The sequence below is a fragment of the Diorhabda carinulata genome, chromosome X (genome assembly GCF_026250575.1).
Source record: "Diorhabda carinulata isolate Delta chromosome X, icDioCari1.1, whole genome shotgun sequence".
NCBI classification, from domain to species: domain Eukaryota; kingdom Metazoa; phylum Arthropoda; class Insecta; order Coleoptera; family Chrysomelidae; genus Diorhabda; species Diorhabda carinulata.
This window is the reverse complement of record NC_079472.1, coordinates 66,647,736-66,666,802: the sequence shown is the minus strand read 5'-3', so window position 1 is coordinate 66,666,802 and position 19,067 is coordinate 66,647,736. Positions and strand designations below refer to the sequence as shown.

The 19,067-nt window shown below is 30.5% G+C and overlaps 1 protein-coding gene across 7 annotated transcripts in view; it reads left to right on the top strand.

Annotated features, from left to right (window-relative positions):
• Positions 1 to 19,067, top strand: part of LOC130902236 (protein madd-4) — a 161,275-nt gene that overhangs the window by 68,151 nt on the left and 74,057 nt on the right. For all 7 annotated transcript variants that reach the window (XM_057814196.1, XM_057814194.1, XM_057814198.1 and 4 more), the window contains exon 2: positions 6,691 to 6,779. In XM_057814196.1, coding sequence (XP_057670179.1) covers positions 6,753 to 6,779 — 27 coding nt within the window. In that variant the 5' untranslated portion in view covers positions 6,691 to 6,752. The remainder of the gene's footprint in view (positions 1 to 6,690; positions 6,780 to 19,067) is intronic.

Below are 19,067 nucleotides of genomic sequence, written 5' to 3'. Positions count from 1 at the left end.
ATAATGTATGGGATAGAACCAAAAACTCTCCTTTGGGTATCAGGGTTCATTTCCATCACTGCCTGCATGAGTGTATCTGCTAGCGGTGTTGTGGATCAACTTTTTCAATAATTTGATAGGATATCCGTTTTTTACGTAGAGTATCTCTTAGTATTTTGTATTTTTTGGAGTAAGGGGAGGTGCGAAATATTTTCGATTCTGTTGAGATATATCTTACCAAACTGGTAGGTTTCACGTACTAGTCAAGGATTATTTTGTTCTCATTGTTTCATATTACTTTTGTGTCTACGGAAAGTATGCATTTGGATTCCTTGATGATAAATCTTGGATTTGGTAGACAGTGGACAGTTATCTATTATCTCCTGGAATGGTTAGAAAAAAGTGATTGTAACCTTAAATTTCCCGGCAGGAGACTCTTCGTCAGGAAATGGTATTCGGTCTCAGTTGAAGTATATAAATAACTGGTACTCAGATGGGATGAACAATTAATATTGAATTTTTTGTATTGAATTGAACATGAGCATTTAGCAATACAAAACTATTCCCAGGCACGATTATCCAAATTAATATTTAATGCTAAGAACAATAAAAAAAGTTTCAGCAACAAATCTATTTATTGAAAAAATAATAAGAAGAAACGATTAGAAAGATCAGATTCAAACAAAATGATCCTATGCTCTAGCACATAAACAAAACTGAATTTACTTTTTTTCTTTGTAAAATAAGTAACTATAGTTTTGGTTATCAGAGAATATATTTTCACTTATTATTTTTCCACATATTCCTTAGAGGAACAACTGCATTTAACGAAACCGTCCAATTGAAATTGAAATAATTGTAATTTTTCCATTATAGTGATGAACTTTAGGTTAAAACCACCATCTAAAGTGATTAGATGCTTCACATGTTACGGACTTATAACTGAGTGATCTTCAGAGAATTATTTATGATCAAAATTCAATAGGTACTCATATCATTATTATGATTCTATCTCATATTAATATTATTGGAAAAAAGTAGCAGAATATATTACACACGCTGCAAAATTAAGTGATCTACAGAAAGAACCAACTGCTTTTCAATAAATCATACAGTAATGTGAATTTTCTTCTATAATACCAGAAAAGGAGATGGACAGAATATTTTAGTTAGTAATTTACTCACTAATTTTTTAGAGAAATCTTTTACTCTCTAGTCCCGCGAAAACTTCAGTACGTTTTGAAATAAGTTGCCAATTTAGCCTATGTTACGCGATAGTAGAAATATCATTCAAACTTTGTTAATAAGAAAACACATGTGATTCAAAGTGAGTTTTCTATTAAAAGTTACCATATAAATTAAAATACGTCTTCATTTTACAGCGGTAGTAAGAACAATCAAGAAAATCCCACATTCATGTTCAGTACTTACAAAATTTTATTACAGCATTAAAACTTGGATGAAATACTATACTACCGAAAATCTCGTAGAAGTGTCTCATTTTAATTGTTGAATGAGATCTCCTGCAATTATATCTGATGGTGGGATTATGAATTCAATTAGACAAATGAATTGGGCAGAAAATGAATGGGCAGTTGAAGATGAATAACTACTGGTCTCCGTTTTATTATTAGATTTTAAGATTTGAGACGACACCTTGGGTTAGTATGGAAATGCAGCAATAGATGGATCTATTTTCAGTTAATATTTTTATTTATTCAAAATTGTATTATACAAATTTTTTGTTGACAGATGGATAGGCAATGGAGTTTTTGAGAGATAAAATTTTTTGATATCTAGAGATTTATGTATTTATTCGTGAATATGAAGATGTGAACTATCTCTGATAGACTATATACGAGTTTGTATACTTATGTACCGGGTGTCCCAATAAGAATGGCTCTCGACCATATCTCGGGAACCGTTTATACTCTACAGCTTTATAACAGACCTCGAGAAAAACCTGGAAATTATTTACAGAGTTGTAGGTCCACCGCCAGAGGGCGTAATTAAATACCAAAAATTAGAAAATGAATATTTAACAAATTTTGCCTAATTAAGATGCATTTAAACTATGATTATAGTATTCTTCAAGAAATTCAGCGTATATTTGATTTTACAAGTTAGGTTAGGTTAAGTTAGGTTAGGTTGGGATAAGATAACTTACATAACTTAATTATTTTAAGATGGGTGTGTCTGTGCATTCTTCTATTTTGTCCCATTCTTGTACATTTCCAATAGAGATATTTGTATATAGAGAGACTACATCTAACAAAACAAATACATATTCGTTTGGTAGTTTGATATTTTTAATTAATTCTCTGAAATTCCATGTGTTATTGATATAATACTTCTTTTGATATATTTTTTTTCCAAATATCTTCCAAATAATTACATAATGGTATGAGAGCACTTTGAACAATTTGAAATAGTTTCTTTTGTTTTATAAACTCTCCAGTTCTCGTTTTATCTCGAAATTTAATAGTGCTCTGTTGTTTTTTGATACCCAATTTATATTAAAATCAGTGATAATAGTGTAAGTATCGAATCTTCTTCTAAATTTCGTTATTCAAATTATCCATAAACTTTGGTTTTATATGATATGTATTTTTAACAATAGGTTATTTTTTCAATATTAAGTTATCAGATTTCTCAATAGTTCATCCTGTAATTTTTTAAGTATGTCTGCTCTGTTCCGATATTTTGCTTTAACATTGTTGTAAAATGTTAGTAGGAGTTAGTTCACCTATTCGAATTTTTAGGTCTCTAAACTCATTTTCTACTTAGAGTAGTGGATTCGGTGCTAGAAAGTTGTTTGTCTTAAGCAATAAACGTAGATAAAACATGATTTTGATATCCATAAAAGTGAGTTGGTATTTGTAATTTCAAATGAGATAGTTTTAAATTCAAAAATGTAGGTATCAAGTTATCATCTCCGTATATTAGTGAGAAAGTTCTTTGATTATTCTCTTATTCAAACTTTTCCAAGATATTTTCGTAATTTTTCAGGTTCTGTATACAAATTCATTGTTATGGTAGGTACTTTTTAGAACTATAATTTCAATTTTACACAAAACCTCCTCTCTATGTACGTTTACCGTTTCTAAAAATTCTCTTTATTTAATATTTGTGTTTATTTCAAGAATTTTTCATAATTAGAGGTATATTTCCTTGTTGTTCCATCTATTTTTTAAATATGGGAATTTCTGACCTTTATAATCAGCTTCATAATTATTACACCGAACCTAACATGTAATATCACATCACATCCTTCATAGTTTTGTGTCTCAGACTCTAATTTAGTCAATTATTCTGATAATCTAATGTGTAATAACTTACACTAATATTATATTCATTGAAATAAATTCGCGTAAGTTCCAAGAAGACGCTTGTACATTTCCCAAGAAAAATTGTTTGTTGTCCTTATTTGATTGAGGTATCATAGTAGTTTACATATAATAAAATACGGGGACTGAAAAATGTTATGATTATAAAATTTTTTGTTCACAAATACAATTCAATTATTATTTGGGTTCTTATGAAATGATTAGAGAGTATATAAGAAATTTGCGATTTGGCTAGAGGTAATATTGTTGAACATTCTTTGATGCTATAATTTTATTGTCACTTCTCACTCCTCCCATATATAGAATTCAACCTATAAAAATGATTTTTCCCATTATTTGATCCTATTTAGCTAAAATTCAATTCAAACCCCAAACACTATATTTATATTATGGTAAATATATCCAGATTAAAATCCATAACACTGTAAAGCATGATATGGCCTCAGATGAGAGCTCCGTCTGTCAAATTCAGCTCAAATTCCCATATTGAAATTAGCTGACTCGTGTCAGATGTAGATTAACATTTTCTCGATGCAAACTTCCTCCGTGAAAAATGTAAATAAGCTCTTGAAATATGGAATGCTTCCGACAATGAAGCAAATTGCATTACGGTAAACATGAAAGAAAATGAAAAGAATAAGTAATTTTCACTGGAGAAATGTAAAAGTATAATCTTTCTACGGTATTTCAAAACTCAAAATAGAACGTGTTTCTTTGAGATAACGTGGGAGAAAAGATTTGATATATAAGAAAATTCGGAGTGATGAAAGATTAGTCTTTGATGAATTCATTTTCTTGAAAATAGATAATTAAAGTTCAGTGTTTTCCTCTTATTTCTCAGATCTTTTGATATATATATATATGAATGCATCTAAATGTTCTTGATTTCAGGTCTATTCTGTTTCGACTTTTCTTTAAGTCTTTATCAAAATATGATATTGACAGTGACAATTTGTTGATTTGTATTGATCTATCTAGATCACCTTCATCATGAATATCAAAATAAGGATAAAATCAACCGTCTGAAATTAATGCAACTAAAATTTGCAGATTCGCTCACTCTAACTTCGAAGCAATGATTAAGCAACCAAATTTTAGTTTGATAACAAAACTAATGTTCCAATTCGAATGAGAGAAATAATAGAACTTATTCATGTGACTATTTACTTATAGCTCGAATTCTAATTATATCGTAAAATGTAGAGTTACATATTAGTTTTCATGACAAACTTTAACTTAATTATTACTTTTTACAAGCATCGGTTATTACTTATTAATTTTCAAATTAGAATATTCCGAAAACGGTACATAATAGGTGAAATGTGTACAAAACATTTGGTGAAAACGGGATAGAAACCACACCGCCTTAGTGAAGTGGAAGAGAGTGTGGTCTTATTCCATGTATTGGGTATATTTCAAATCTAAACAAGTGTCTAATCGTAAATCTGCTGTGAGCTGAAATGCTAGCCGTTTACAAAATACATTCATATTTTCAGACTCTAGTTGCTGCCGACAAGTCGGGTTGGATGCAACTACATATATTTGAAAAATGGTTTGATCATTTCCTATTTCATTCCAAAGCATTCAAGGAGAATCCCATATTACTCATTCTTAATGGTTATAAGACGTCACCCAAAATTTATCTATTATTGAAAAGGCCAGAAGTAACGGAGCTACAATTTTATGTCTCAGTTAATTTTACACCCAAGAGATAGATATTTTGGCTAACGAAAAATCCAAGTCGGTGTATCGCGGTTTGCAAAGTTTGTCTGTTGTTTGGAAAGGCTTTTTTAAGATCAGCAGCTCCACTCAATGCCATAAAAAAGTATCGAAAGATTTATCAGGTATTTATCCAATAGCTTGGCACTGTCTTCACAGATATGATATGTTCGCTCCTAGTCCACCATCTAAAAGATCTATCATTACTGAAGTAAGAGTAGACAAAAACAAAGTAAAGCTACACCCTTGAAGCAAATTTTCATAGACAAAACATTTATTGGCCCTCAGATATTGCTCCGTACCCCAAGATATCAAGTCCTACTGCTTTAAAAAAGAAAAGGAATGTTAAGAGGGGAAAAGCTGACATTCTGACCAGTACTTTTTACTAGGATGAGCTGAAAATGTCATTATAGGAAGAAAGAAAAGAAGTTGCGTTGGAAACTAAAATTAGATAATTATCTGAAGAAGGAACTAATAATATTTGGAAAAAGACAAAAATAGAGCAAGCAAGCAAACACAGAAAAAACGAGCGAGTCTGAAGACCAACAAACAAAAAGCGTCGCATGTCTTTATTGTACCAGTTCCTATTTCAACGACCACGATGGAGAAGTCTGGATTGTGTTCAAACTGTTAAAGAATTGATATTTAAATGTATTCTATAAAACCTCTCCGCTACACATTTCACACATTCGCGGTTTATTATCTAGTTAATCTGTGATTGGAAACGCTCTATGTGTGATAATTATATCTACTATAGTGACTGTGTTAACAACACTGAAAATTCGATATGTGATGAAAATATTCTGAATATCATTGACTGAGGATACGTGTTTGCAAATATATGTAAGTTGTTATGAGAAAAACCTATCTCCAATCCTTGATTGTTGCAATTCGATATTTTTTCAACTCTTAAATAGTTAGAATTCGCATTAACGTTACATCAGGCATGAAATTCAGTGAAAACATATTTACTTAGGGAAAGTGTATCTTATTTTGATACTCCAGGATCATTTTATATGCTTAACTTTCAGTATTTCTTCCACAAAGTGAGGTAAATTCAAACATACGGTGTATTTTTCTAATATCTAATTCATTAATAAACTTCACTACTAATTATTTATTTCAAATAAACCACCCACTACTCATTCATAACTGAATTATGGTCTCCTATTTATATGATCAAGTAGACTTCGGAAGATAAGATTGCACGTGATAAAAACTCCTGGTTCTTTCATAATTTGATGATTTTCTTATTCATCTTTTGGTTGTAGACAAAATATAGCTCCCTTCTCGTACATTATTGATTTTATCCACTTTTCTTGATCTCGAATAACACCTACCTTCATATAGTCGTTGAGAAACCCTGTTTTTTATTATTCTATAATATTTACTGTTAGATATTTTCGATGCCACCGACATATTTGATATTAGAATGTCTTTTTTGCTGCCTTTAGAATCTGAACTACCAAAAAATCGTTGAAAGTTGAATGTATTCGGTATCATAGGATTTTGGAAGGTGATTCAATTAATTTTCATAACGTACATAAATTTTTTTTCTTTATGTACAAATTTTGTTCAAATATGTATATGCCACCTCTATCAGTTCATATATTAAACTGGAATATGATTAAAGTTTTGGTTTCAGGTTACCCAATAGCAGATGAAAGAGAATACAGTGACAATTCAAGAAAATTTTGAACAAACATCATGAAAAGTGAATCTGTTATAATATTGGTAAGTTATTTTATACCAAATCCATTGCACCTTCAAACAAATATGTACAATCAAATACTGAAATGAACAATAGAAATAATAAGAGAGTCGATACATAAAATCTTCGTAATTTCTTGATACTGGACAATAAGAAAATAATGTTCCAGCAGTGTCAAGCTCAAGAAACGAACAAAATGGGCAATTCTGAGAACAGGATGTAACTAGAAGAATTTAAAGGCAGACTAAGGCATAAAAATTAATCCATCATCTGTGCTCTTGAGGTACTTTAATGATTTATTGAAAAAAAATTTCCCGGGCTTCCAGTGAACTATATATTCCATGATTAAGATTTTGATGGTAAAGAAGAATATTAATATCTTTAATTTTCACAAATTATTTTAGTTTTTCAAGTAAAAGTGGGAATGTTACCTAGAAAATTGTGTCAGCATTTATTTATTTATAAAACGTTAAAAGGTATATTAGTTATCACATATGCCCAATAAATTTCTTAGAGAGGAAACAATTATATCGAAATATTTAGAAATTCATTCAATAATAATGTAAAACATTCATAAATGGTTGAAAACATAAGAGAAATATTATACTCAATGCAAGTTTTGACAATATCAGAAATCGATATGAATATATTGTGAACTTTATGGCTTCTTTCAGTATTACGAGTAGTATTGAAAAAAAATGAAGTATTTTGATAAGTTCAGTTATCACAACTAAATTCATCCAATTTAATGTTGAAATTTAATTTGACAAAATTATCTTTTCTTCGTAATATGCGTTGCCAAAATAATCCAAATATAAACGACTACCTTTCTAAATTAATTTTACAGCGTCATTGTTAACACATTGATCGACCTATACCACACATTTTTCCAAATTCATTAATCTTATGGAGTTTAATTAAATTTGTCACTGACTGACATGAACATCGCGAGGAGATTTTTTGAAAGGGAGTAACCAAACTGGGGGGATATATATTGTTGAGTGACGATAAACAACAAATTGGGAACAAATTGAACATACTAATTTTGTATGTAAACGATCTGTCCTCATTTTTCTTTAAGAATATTTTGCTTCCAAAATATTGCCGACTGATGTAGATATAATAGAAGATCAATATAGTTCATATAATTTGGGCAGAGCCTATCTGCACACCTGGATAACCGTTTGTTCAACAGTTACTCAATTTCATGCCTTATTGTAGTATCTTTTACCCCAATTGCTTGTGTAGTAATCAATTTCTCGAATCCCATTCCCTCTGGAAACCTTCTTTTTAATTAAAAAGAAACGTTGATATCTTGCCATTCATGTGAAATACGACAAAAGACTATTTAATATCTCTTGTGCATTATAATTTGTTGAAAAGCTTCGAAATGGTGTTTACCATGAGGTTTATCTGGGAATAAATTGAAAATATCAATATATATATAGGAATTTTTTTAATTTGCTCTCAGTATTTCCAGTTATTCATGACTTGGTATGAAGCTACTGCACTATGTTGAAAATATTTACATTGAAGTCTATAGTAATAGCCTAATTCTCTGGAAAAACTAAACAGAGCATTATCCAAGGACAATGGACATCACATTTTTCGTATAAGGTGTAATTCAATATTCGTCATGGTATTAGCTAAAAAAGTGATAGTCTTCTCCTTTCGATTTAGTTGTCTTGGATATCTTGGATAAATCGTGTATCTTGAATACCTATTATATATTATATATATAGAAAAAAGTTTTTTTTAACTAGGGTATGGTCAATTCATTAAAATTTCTGTCTTAATTTATTTTTGTAGACTACTAGTAATAACAACGCATTACTTTGCTCGAAAATTCGTATCTATTTTGTACCTACTTCTCAAAATATTATACATTCCAATTTCTTATCTGATTCGCCAGTCTGAATTATTTGAATGTAATTATAAACAAAAGTTTTAAGTTTCAATCATTTGCATTGATAGTTGCTTTTTGCCTATATTTGAACGAAAAGCTTTCGTATTGTAGATATTGAAGGGTAATTGAAATCAAAGAGGTTTTCAAAGGCTTCTTTCATATTCCAAATTAATTTACAATCTGTTTTTGAGTGGAACAATAAATAAATGGTAGGTAAGTATAGAGAGATAATTTGGGTAGAGCTCTGTGGTTTTACTCGCCACTTTTCTTGTTAATGCTACTTGGGAGTAGCTCAAAGCTTTAATGGCTACTTGGCTACAGGATCTTCTTCCCCTGTTTGCGATAGTTTCTTTCTAGATTCAACTGGACACATTTTATGATTGAATATATTTCTGCTTGAAAAATCACCCATTTCAGTTCTATCTGATGCCTCAGATCCGACCGTATAACATTTAATAGATTTCTGTTCGTTTCTTGTATGATATTTTGATCCCACCACATCTTCGAATTGAGGTAAATCAAAACACTGAGATCTACACATACAAACAATAATGTTGACAGATTTGGTGCAATTTAATTTATTATTATTTGTTTCAAAAAACATGGTATCTTAACAAACATTTCAAGACGCTTATGGCTCAGTGTACATGAACTGTGACTTCCGACTGCGGGTACCGGATTCGAATCTGTATTGAACTTGAGATATTTATTAGGTCATATGGAAATTCTGCTATTTTATGGCCAAATAATATAATGTAATACCTAAATCAAAGAAGAATCTGAAAATAGAATAGAATACTATAGTTTATCCAAGACTAATAAATATTTTTGTCAATGTTTTTTGTTGGAAACTTTTGTTACATAATAAGAAACACTATTATTTCATTATAACAATTATTCCACAATATATCGTATTATGTATCTAAAATAATCAACAGAAAAATCTATATTGGGGATGTAAATGTAACTCTTCTTCGTCAATTCCCTCAGAAATTAGAGAAGCTGCTGTAGCTGTCTAATCAAATTTATTTCGTGAAAACTCGAGAAAAATATATAATGTGGCAAATGAATTTTATACTGACAACAATGATTACTAAAAATTGTGAATAAGTACGATCATATTGTGAGATTAGGTATCCAATATGTGTTAAACTGATCCTGTTTGCGTGGAATCGTGAAAAACTTTTAAATTGTTTTGCCTGAAACCCTTCTTCCATTTATCAGACTAGACTGATAATCAAATATATAGTATTATGTAATGAAATTTCCAAATTATTTTGCCGTGATTCACACAAATCCTGAAGTACTAAACAATTGATGCCGAGTAATATGATATAAAGTTGTAATTATAAGAGAGCAAATGCAGCTTTCTATATTACATCAACGTTATATACAGCGCAGTGTATAATATTATGTTTCAGAAATACATAATAAACCGATCATCTTCATCAAAGAATAAATTAAACGATTAGTTTGGAACATGTCACGTTCAGAACAATCTCTTGTAAGATTACCACAACAATGTTTTCCGAACATGCCTGCGACGGGGAAACTCAAAGCCAACAAGAACAGATGCCTATAGGAGCAGTTTGTGAAATCTCTGATATTCTGGATATGATCGACCGTACATTTACTAATCCACAATACATAGCTGCGTTTACTAGACACAGACAATTCGAAGTATTTCACAAAATTATGTCACGATGTGCATATTACTATGGAATTGAAACAACTATTTTCAAATATTTTTTCACAAATCAAGAACATTAAATTAACGATTCTACTTAATATTCTTTCAATATTGTAATGTTCAGTATATTCTAACAATTCAGAATTAATGAACTCGTATTTATCCCAACATATACTTTAAAATACTTATTCTTATCATTATAATAAAAGGTGGACCGAAGTTTATTCAAAATAAAGTTAAGTCAAAATAAAGAAGTATTTATACGATTCCAGTTCTCCTTTATGACGCGATCGTTATTCCAATATTATACTATTGTTGTTAATTTGAAATTTTTTTAGAATAATCTACAGAAAATCATCAATAAATTCTCCTAAACTTGAATAATAAGTGTTACACTATAAATATTTGATTTTTCCAGCATCATTAAAACGAAATAATATTTGTGGATCTATTAAAAGAATTCAATATTCAATTTTGTATTTATTTATAGTCTCAAATATCAATCCATATTTATTCTAATAACTAAATTTCTACAACCTTAATTCTAATTTTCATATTTGTAATTCTACTCACTCATATTTTAACACATTAAAATTCTTTCAAATAAATTCTTTTTCAATTATTTTCTTGAAAATCATAAAATTGATATATTTTCTTCCAAATGATAAGAATTATGAAAAATACTGTTTGTTTAAAACGAAACAAGACTAGCCAATATTATTTTTAAAAGTTATGTCATAATTATGAATTTTACAATTACAATCATTTATAAAACACATTCTATACATACACATATCTATTTAGTATGAATAAATGAATGGAAGTTATGTGAGGAAAGATCCATAACATTCTAAAAAGTAAAACGCATAAAGATCAAATTACGTAAACAACCATCAGTATTTTATTAGTATAAATATGAATATTGTAAACATCAGAATAATGAATCTTGTTATATCAATCGTGGAATTAAGTTCATTCGTTAAAAAAAATGTGAATTGTTTTTTTTGTAATAATAAAGTTTTTAAAAATAAATTTTTAAAAAAGTGAAATCTTTAACTGGCGCAGTCACAGTAGGATTCGTGCGGTCGTGAATTTTACGCATAGTGCGGTACCTGACAAAGTATTTCTAAACAGTAGTACGAATATCTGCGTTTCTACGAGGAACTGGAGCTTCAAATTAGTGTAAGTGACAAGTTTCCTTTTATTCCTTTTTTTTGCAATAAGATGTGATATATGTATTTCATCTTTTCCGTTTTTGCCTGCCTCTACAATAACAGGATTACAGGAAACTATAATGTTTTCAATAATAACATTTGGTGGATATGTTTTTCCATTACCGATGCCTTATAGACAAAGAATTTAAAAGACGGAGATTCAAGAATGTTAGGAGCCGCACTGAAACGGCAAATACTTGATACAAATCGAAATAGAAATTTTACATGTTATATAGGTAAATAAAATAATGAGTAAATTCTAAGGATCTAGTTGCTATTCAATTATTTCCAAATTATGATTTTTCATAAACCCATACATTAATTTGAATTGAAATGAGAAAATGTAGAGAGTGCCTATTCAATGAAAATATTTTCCAGGCGTACAAATAGGAGTGAAATGAATATGATTTGGAGTGATCCAAATTTTAATTAAAACCACAGAAACAAGAGTTTCACTAAGCATATAAAAATTCCATAGTGGAAACGGTTGTTCTATTTTCGTACCCTCGTTTCCGGGTTTTACATTTCAATTTGAATATGTACAGATTTGAAAATTATAATCAACGTTTATACATTAGTAAATTATCATTCAAATGAATAGGACGTTGAGGATTATTATGAAATTATGATAATCTGACGTTGATGAATCAAAAAACGATCTAAAAATTCTAGAAATTGAAGGAAGATGGCCATTTTTATCTCAAGATATGATTGCAAATTTTCTTATCTTTTCTATATTCAATTGAAAAAATGTTTTAGTGAGATCATTGAACTTAGGCAATTTTTATATGATTTATGAAAACTAGCAGCCATGTACAAATCAATAAATATGTTGATATGAGCATTGGAATCATTTAATTATCTGCTTTTTGTGTTCATCTTCTAATGACGTTAATCTACAATCACATTCTATTCTCTGTTATTGCATTAATTTTGTTACATCGTATAATCTTTGGACCTACATAACTGCAAAGTCTTTTGATCAGTGCTTTCTAAAGCCAATCTGGTACTACGCTAATTGTTTTTTATTCCTATATACCTTCCAAGTCTACCACTATTTTTATGTTAAATACGTTTTCCAAACACATATAGAAGTAATGGAAATTTTGTGTTGACTTCCGCTATTGTGAGATACTCCAATTATCTAGGTGTTTTTTGAGATGTTCCATCTAGAAGCTCAATAGAGATTGTCAGTTCTGCAATGGTAATGGTCATACCGTCAGGCAAAAAATACTCATCCCCCTTAATTTTGCAAACTGCTTGGTAGAACTGTTCAGTAGTTATAGAAGATACACATTGATTTCTAGAATGCTTTTCTGTGCACATTGTAGAATCTGTTTATATATTATTCATTCCCAGTTATTAATACATTAAGCAATTCTCTATGTACGAAATTCCAGTAAATCACAACAGTGGGTCTGATGGTCGACAGAAGTCTTATGCACTGGCTGATCATGTTGGAAGGGACAGAAAACAAATGTTTTAGACAAAAAATCACTGATGATGTGGGCATATCAGAACAGTCAAAAGCAAAAGTGAACCTTGATAATCTCCTACTACATACATGATGCGATTTTCGGTATTTTGAAATTCTCTCGAATGGAGCGGTTATGGTGTGTTGTCTTATTGTTGCAATATATCGAAGATTGAATGAATTGATAATCGCAATCGATTTTTCCAATTAGTGTAGATCATTCCCCACAGTATTATATAATCCGAATTTGTATTACCTCTTCAATCATCCAAGATACAACTACTTCCACTTTTCTCAATAAACGTTACTGCTTTTTCTGATCTCAATATTTTCCATATGCTATGGCTATATAAAAGTTTTCGCTCAACTTTTATCCTAGGGGCTCTCAACTGGGAAACTTTGAAATCCTTTACCGCCATAAATATGTAAAGACGATATTGGATAATAAAAGTACTACGCAGATGCAATCTTTCATCAAAGTTTTTCTTACAATTTAACTGAGATGAGAAGATTCTTTCATACACATGTTTACGGCTGAAACTATAATTAGCATAGACTTTATTGGAGTTTCTTTACCAATGGCATTCGACGAAAAGAAAAAACTAAAATAAGAAAAATCATATTCACTACATTGTTGAGTCAGATGAAAATAAGACATAATCAAAAGATAAAGAGTCGAAAACAAAGCTTTGGACTTTTCGAACTTTTCGGAATTGGGAAGTGATTTATCATTTTGTGTGAATACCAATTTGAGTGATGACAGTCCTTGTCACGTAATACATTTCATCAGAATTCAGATACTTTATTTACTTGCTATTGAATAAATGAGTGTAATATGGTAAAAGAGTGATATGTAGTAATATTAGTTATTTATGGATAGAAGTCTTAAGAAACTGAATTTTCAATGGCACTAGGGAAAGAATAATATCAATCAGAAAACTCGAAATTAACTTATTATTTAATACAAGAAAAAGAGAATTTTGAAAAATGGTTTACATTCATACGAACGAAAAAGCTATAAATGATGAAAAAGATCTAAATAATTTAAGTAAAATTCATAGTTCTATTTTGTATATTCTGTATATTCTAATAAAATAGCACCTCTATGTTTCTTATTCAGTATCTACCGAATTTTCATAAGATTGTACCTCTTCAACTATCAAATTTGATATTTTTCCCTATTTTAACTTAAAAATTAATATCTTGATCCCCAAAAACAATATATCCCTCTTATTTTTTTAGTTTCCTTCCCGATTTCTCAGAATTTATCATATTAATGCGTAACATCTTTTGATTGATAGTACCGTTATTCTATTGGTAACCAAAAATTCATGAACCTGCATTATCAGCTAGGTCAATTGTAGCATCAGTAAATACTTCAATTGACTCTCTTACTATTTGGTTAACTGAAGTTTTGACACAATATTATAATTATAACAATGAGTATTTTATAAGAAAATCCTGCAAAATTAGGTTCTCTTAGGTTCAAATGTTATATGACTTTTCAGTATGTCTACAATAAAAATGGAGTAATATAAGTAAAAACTACGAACTTTGTGAATAAACTCTATTAAAATTCATAATATTCATTGATAATGATACATATTTTTTATGATGATAGAAATTACTAACGACAGTAACCTTATAATAGCAGATTATGTAATGAATTCTGGACTGGACAATTATTCTTCATGTCTGATATTTCAATTGAAAATCCGTAAATCTAATCTTTGATAATCTTTTAGGAGCAATAATCCTCAAATATATTGCAGGAAATATAGTTAAATTCTTCTGAGCAGTTCATTAACACATAACGATTCACTACATTTTCTATAATTTTTTCTATTGTCACATTTAATTGCACAATTGTAATTAATTTTCATATTCAGTAATTGTTTGAACTTACATATATACAACCACATTTTTGTGGGTCTGCTGTACATATATGTATCCACCAAGATGTCCAAAGAAAATCTGTTGGTTAATTGAATTTATGAAATTCATTTGACAAATGTTTTCGTTTCTGAATAACTTTTTTAAAATTTATATGTTTAAAATTATTGCTTGGATGATTTTTTTGGTAGATTCATTATAAAATATTGTATGTATAACAGCTATTAGTATTTAATGCATTTTTTGCATATCTTATGATAGAACCTCATCAAATTCATGCCTTATTCATTATTTAAAACGAGCCTTGTCGCACTTCACGTCTTATTCCCTCTTCTCCGGAATTTTGTAAATGGCTGGAATAGCGAAGGATGATTTAGATTGATTTGAATGAAATTTGAACTTCATACAGTAGAGTAGAGATCTTCGAAAAGTATCTGACCTAAGATTATCAGATCGTTTGAAAAAGTAAAAAATATTTAGCAAAAGTTTCTGATTATCTCAGTTGTGATAGTAGAATGAATATTGATAAAATATGCGGCCATAAAATACCGAAGTGTACTCTTTTTATTATTCATTTATATATATTTTGTTGCGGGACATTATATGGAGAAATAAATATATGAGCATAGAAAGTAAGACGCGAATCTACAAGACCTGTATCAGACCCATACTAACCTATGCCGCAGAAACAAGGGCAGACACAACACAAACAAAGAGAAAAATGAGAACAGCAGAGATGAAGATATTACGAACAATAAAGGGTACCACACTCCACGATAGAATACCCAACACAGATACCTTAAGAGAACAAGGAGTACAAGATGTCGTTAGATGGGTAAGAGCAAGACGCCGACAATGGAGAGACCATGTAGAACGAATGGCTCCAGAACGGATAGCCAAATGGGCCAAAACACAGAAACCAGACACAAGACGCCCAATCGGTAGGCCCCCAAAACGCTGGTACGATAGCTGGACATCGGCGTCACAAGAGGGCAGATGACAGACCTGACAGGACCTCGTCCTACTACAAGAAGAAGAAGAAGAAGAAGAAGATATATTTTGTTGTGTGATCGACTCTCCAGAAATGTTTTGCCCACTGATATTAGACAGACGTATAAGCGAATACGAATTGATTTTTTCCTGATGAAGTAGTTTCGATTATTTAGAATAACCTATGGTGTTCCGTCAGCTTCTTTTCTGGCTTTGAGAAATTTATTTTTTCTCATTTTTTTAGGTGATCTAGAATAAACAAAAGTTATTTGTGATATTTGCAACTGATATAGTGAACAGATTTCATCATTTTTGATTTTCAAGTACATGTTTTATGACCGTGTCTACCTACGTTGCTTGAGGTTCATGGATTTTGTGGCATTAATGGTTATGCCGGTAATTATTTTATGGGAACTTAGTTGAACAATAATTCTGGTTTTGTTTTCATTCAACGTCTTTTAGCTTGAATTGTTAGGTTTGAAGCTCCTCCTAGAGAAAATAGGCGGATCCTTTTTATTCCATCGACCTTATCGATTCGTTGATGATTTTATATAAAATACTCAGTATCGATATTTCAAAAAATAGTTGGAAGATAGCTTTCCTAATGATTTCCTAAACTTTTTCGGCAGTCGTCATCAATATTTACCTGATTATTGACTATTATTTTTTTTATGTCGGGCTACACTATTTAATTGCAAATCCTTTGATATTTTGGCTCTGAAGAGGTTTTTGTCTGAATGTAATTTATGCTGGAAGCCAAATTTCAAACATTATTGACCTATTGTGCGTAACATATCCTAAGTTGGAATTTCCCAGATAAACCTCCAATTGTTGCCTTGATTTTTATGGTCCATTTCATGTTACGATAAATAGCTATACGAAGAACTATAGGTTTATTTATACCTCTTTGTTGATAAGCTGTTATCTTAGAGATAGATTCTCTGTGATTTGTCCCTCGAAATTTTCCTCTTGGCTTCGCAACCTTCTAAAGCTCGTTTTCAAATGAAAATGAGAAAAAAACCAATTTCAAAGCAGCCAGATGAAACTAGTGCTCATACAAACGAAATGACTATTTCAAACTTCCTATCTTCCATATCTAAAATGACTTCTCGTTCAAAAGATATTGAACGAATTTGAAAGCATTGCATTGGATAGATCAGATTCACGAGCTCAGATGGCACGAAAGAATTTACTTGAACTCTCAGTAGCTCTGCCAAACGGAAAACGTTGAAAAAATCAACACATACCTATGAAAGATCAATCAAAAAAGAAGAGTAATGAGTGTGCTCATACGAAATTCTCTCTCAATCGAAAAAAAGCAACTGAGGTCAAGGTTGCTTGGTTATGAACAAAATTCGTATTCTTATAGATTAAACAGGAGGGTACGGATTTTCTAACCAAGAGTTTGGTTCAGTCACAGATAATCATATTTTTGTGGATTTGGCATTTATAGATACTTCTTCGACAGTTCCTACGCTTTTAATTTTTTATGTTAGGTTAATTCATTATTTATTCATAGTTTCTATCGTTGCAATATAAGTGTTATCGTAAGACCCATTTTTTTTCTACCTTCTCAAATCTTGCCTTCCGTTTAAGGGAAAACGGCCCAATTACCAAACATAAGGAAGGTGCGAGCTAAACAGAAAACCTCCTAAAGAACCAGCGAGAGCACCTATTCCAGTAATTTTCACGCCGTGGTGACCCATAGTGCCCTCGTTAAGATCATAGTAACCTCCTTACAATTTCCATTTTGCTCGGGGCAAACGCCCACTTTTTATTAAGAGGGTTAGGATAAGATAAAATGAAAAATTACACTAGAAATCATAAATTACTACACTGGTGAAAAGCAAGCATCAAATCTGTTCTTGTAAATATTATTTTCGCTAATACCGACTATCTACACCGGCATAACCAAGTGTGTAACATCATCCACCGTATTGCAAGTACCAGCCGCAGAATGTACTCGAAAATGACAATTTCAGACTCTGCTACGATAGGTCCATTATCAACGATAGACAGATGACGAATAACAGATCTTTTAACCAGAAGGCTGAAGGATTGAATCGACTGACACATTATTCGTATTTCATGATGGAACTAATGTTTGTCTTGCAAGTATAAATGAGTTTGAGTGTAAAGTATAGGCCATTTATAATGAAGTTGCCTGAAACATATACAAGCTTATCAAATATTATTTGCTGGTTAACGCTTAGTGAATTCCACTGCTTATTTATCATTCGATATTCGAACGGCAATTTGTATGTAAGAAGTCGCAATGAAATGAATCAAAAGATTCTTGATAGGATTTGGAATATTATTTATAAATTTTTCGCATTGTTTGGATTGTGATTTCATCAGCCATGGAACGTCCATCACGTACTCGGATAAGACTGAAGTTCAATAAAAGAATTCCTACTGCATCTAAAAACTTGAGTCAGTTTGGAAACTATATTCATTATAAGAGCATCAAGATTTTCTACAGAAGTGATTTAATAATAAATCCCAAACTTCTAATTGAATAATTGAAAGAAGCAACGGCACACAATACTTCATTACTTTAATTTTAATTGCAAACCAAACAATTAACTGGGTGACTTCGAGAGCGTGGTTAGTTCAAAGAGTTCCATGAGTTTTGTACGGCCTTTGAAATAACTTTTATTATAGTTTTTTTCATTGAACTTGATCAAAGTTCAGTATACTAACCCATTGTGTAGTCTTGGAATAGAGGTTACTGCAGTTGATTTATAATAATGAAGTTTTGTCAACCATAATACAAATAAACCTAGAATCAAGGTATATAATCAAGTCAGTAGTTATTTCGGATCGATTTATTTAAGTCAGTTGAATAGCTTAATGCATTGAATTAATAATAAGAGGTCGTTTTTGAGGATATAATTATTTGAAGTGAAGTTAAAAAATATTGAAAACCAAGCTGGACTTGTATATACTTGTATACCATCTTATTATAGTTTTGTCGTCTATATAGCGTAAGTTTTCTTTATGTTTTGTTGTAGAATTTTGAAGAAACTATTTCCTCTATTCATTGATATGCTATTGAGCTTAAGGGTGTTAAAAGGTGTGTAATTCGCATCACGTATATAAGAATATACGAGGGGCTCAGAATTGAAGTGAATCGACTCCAAT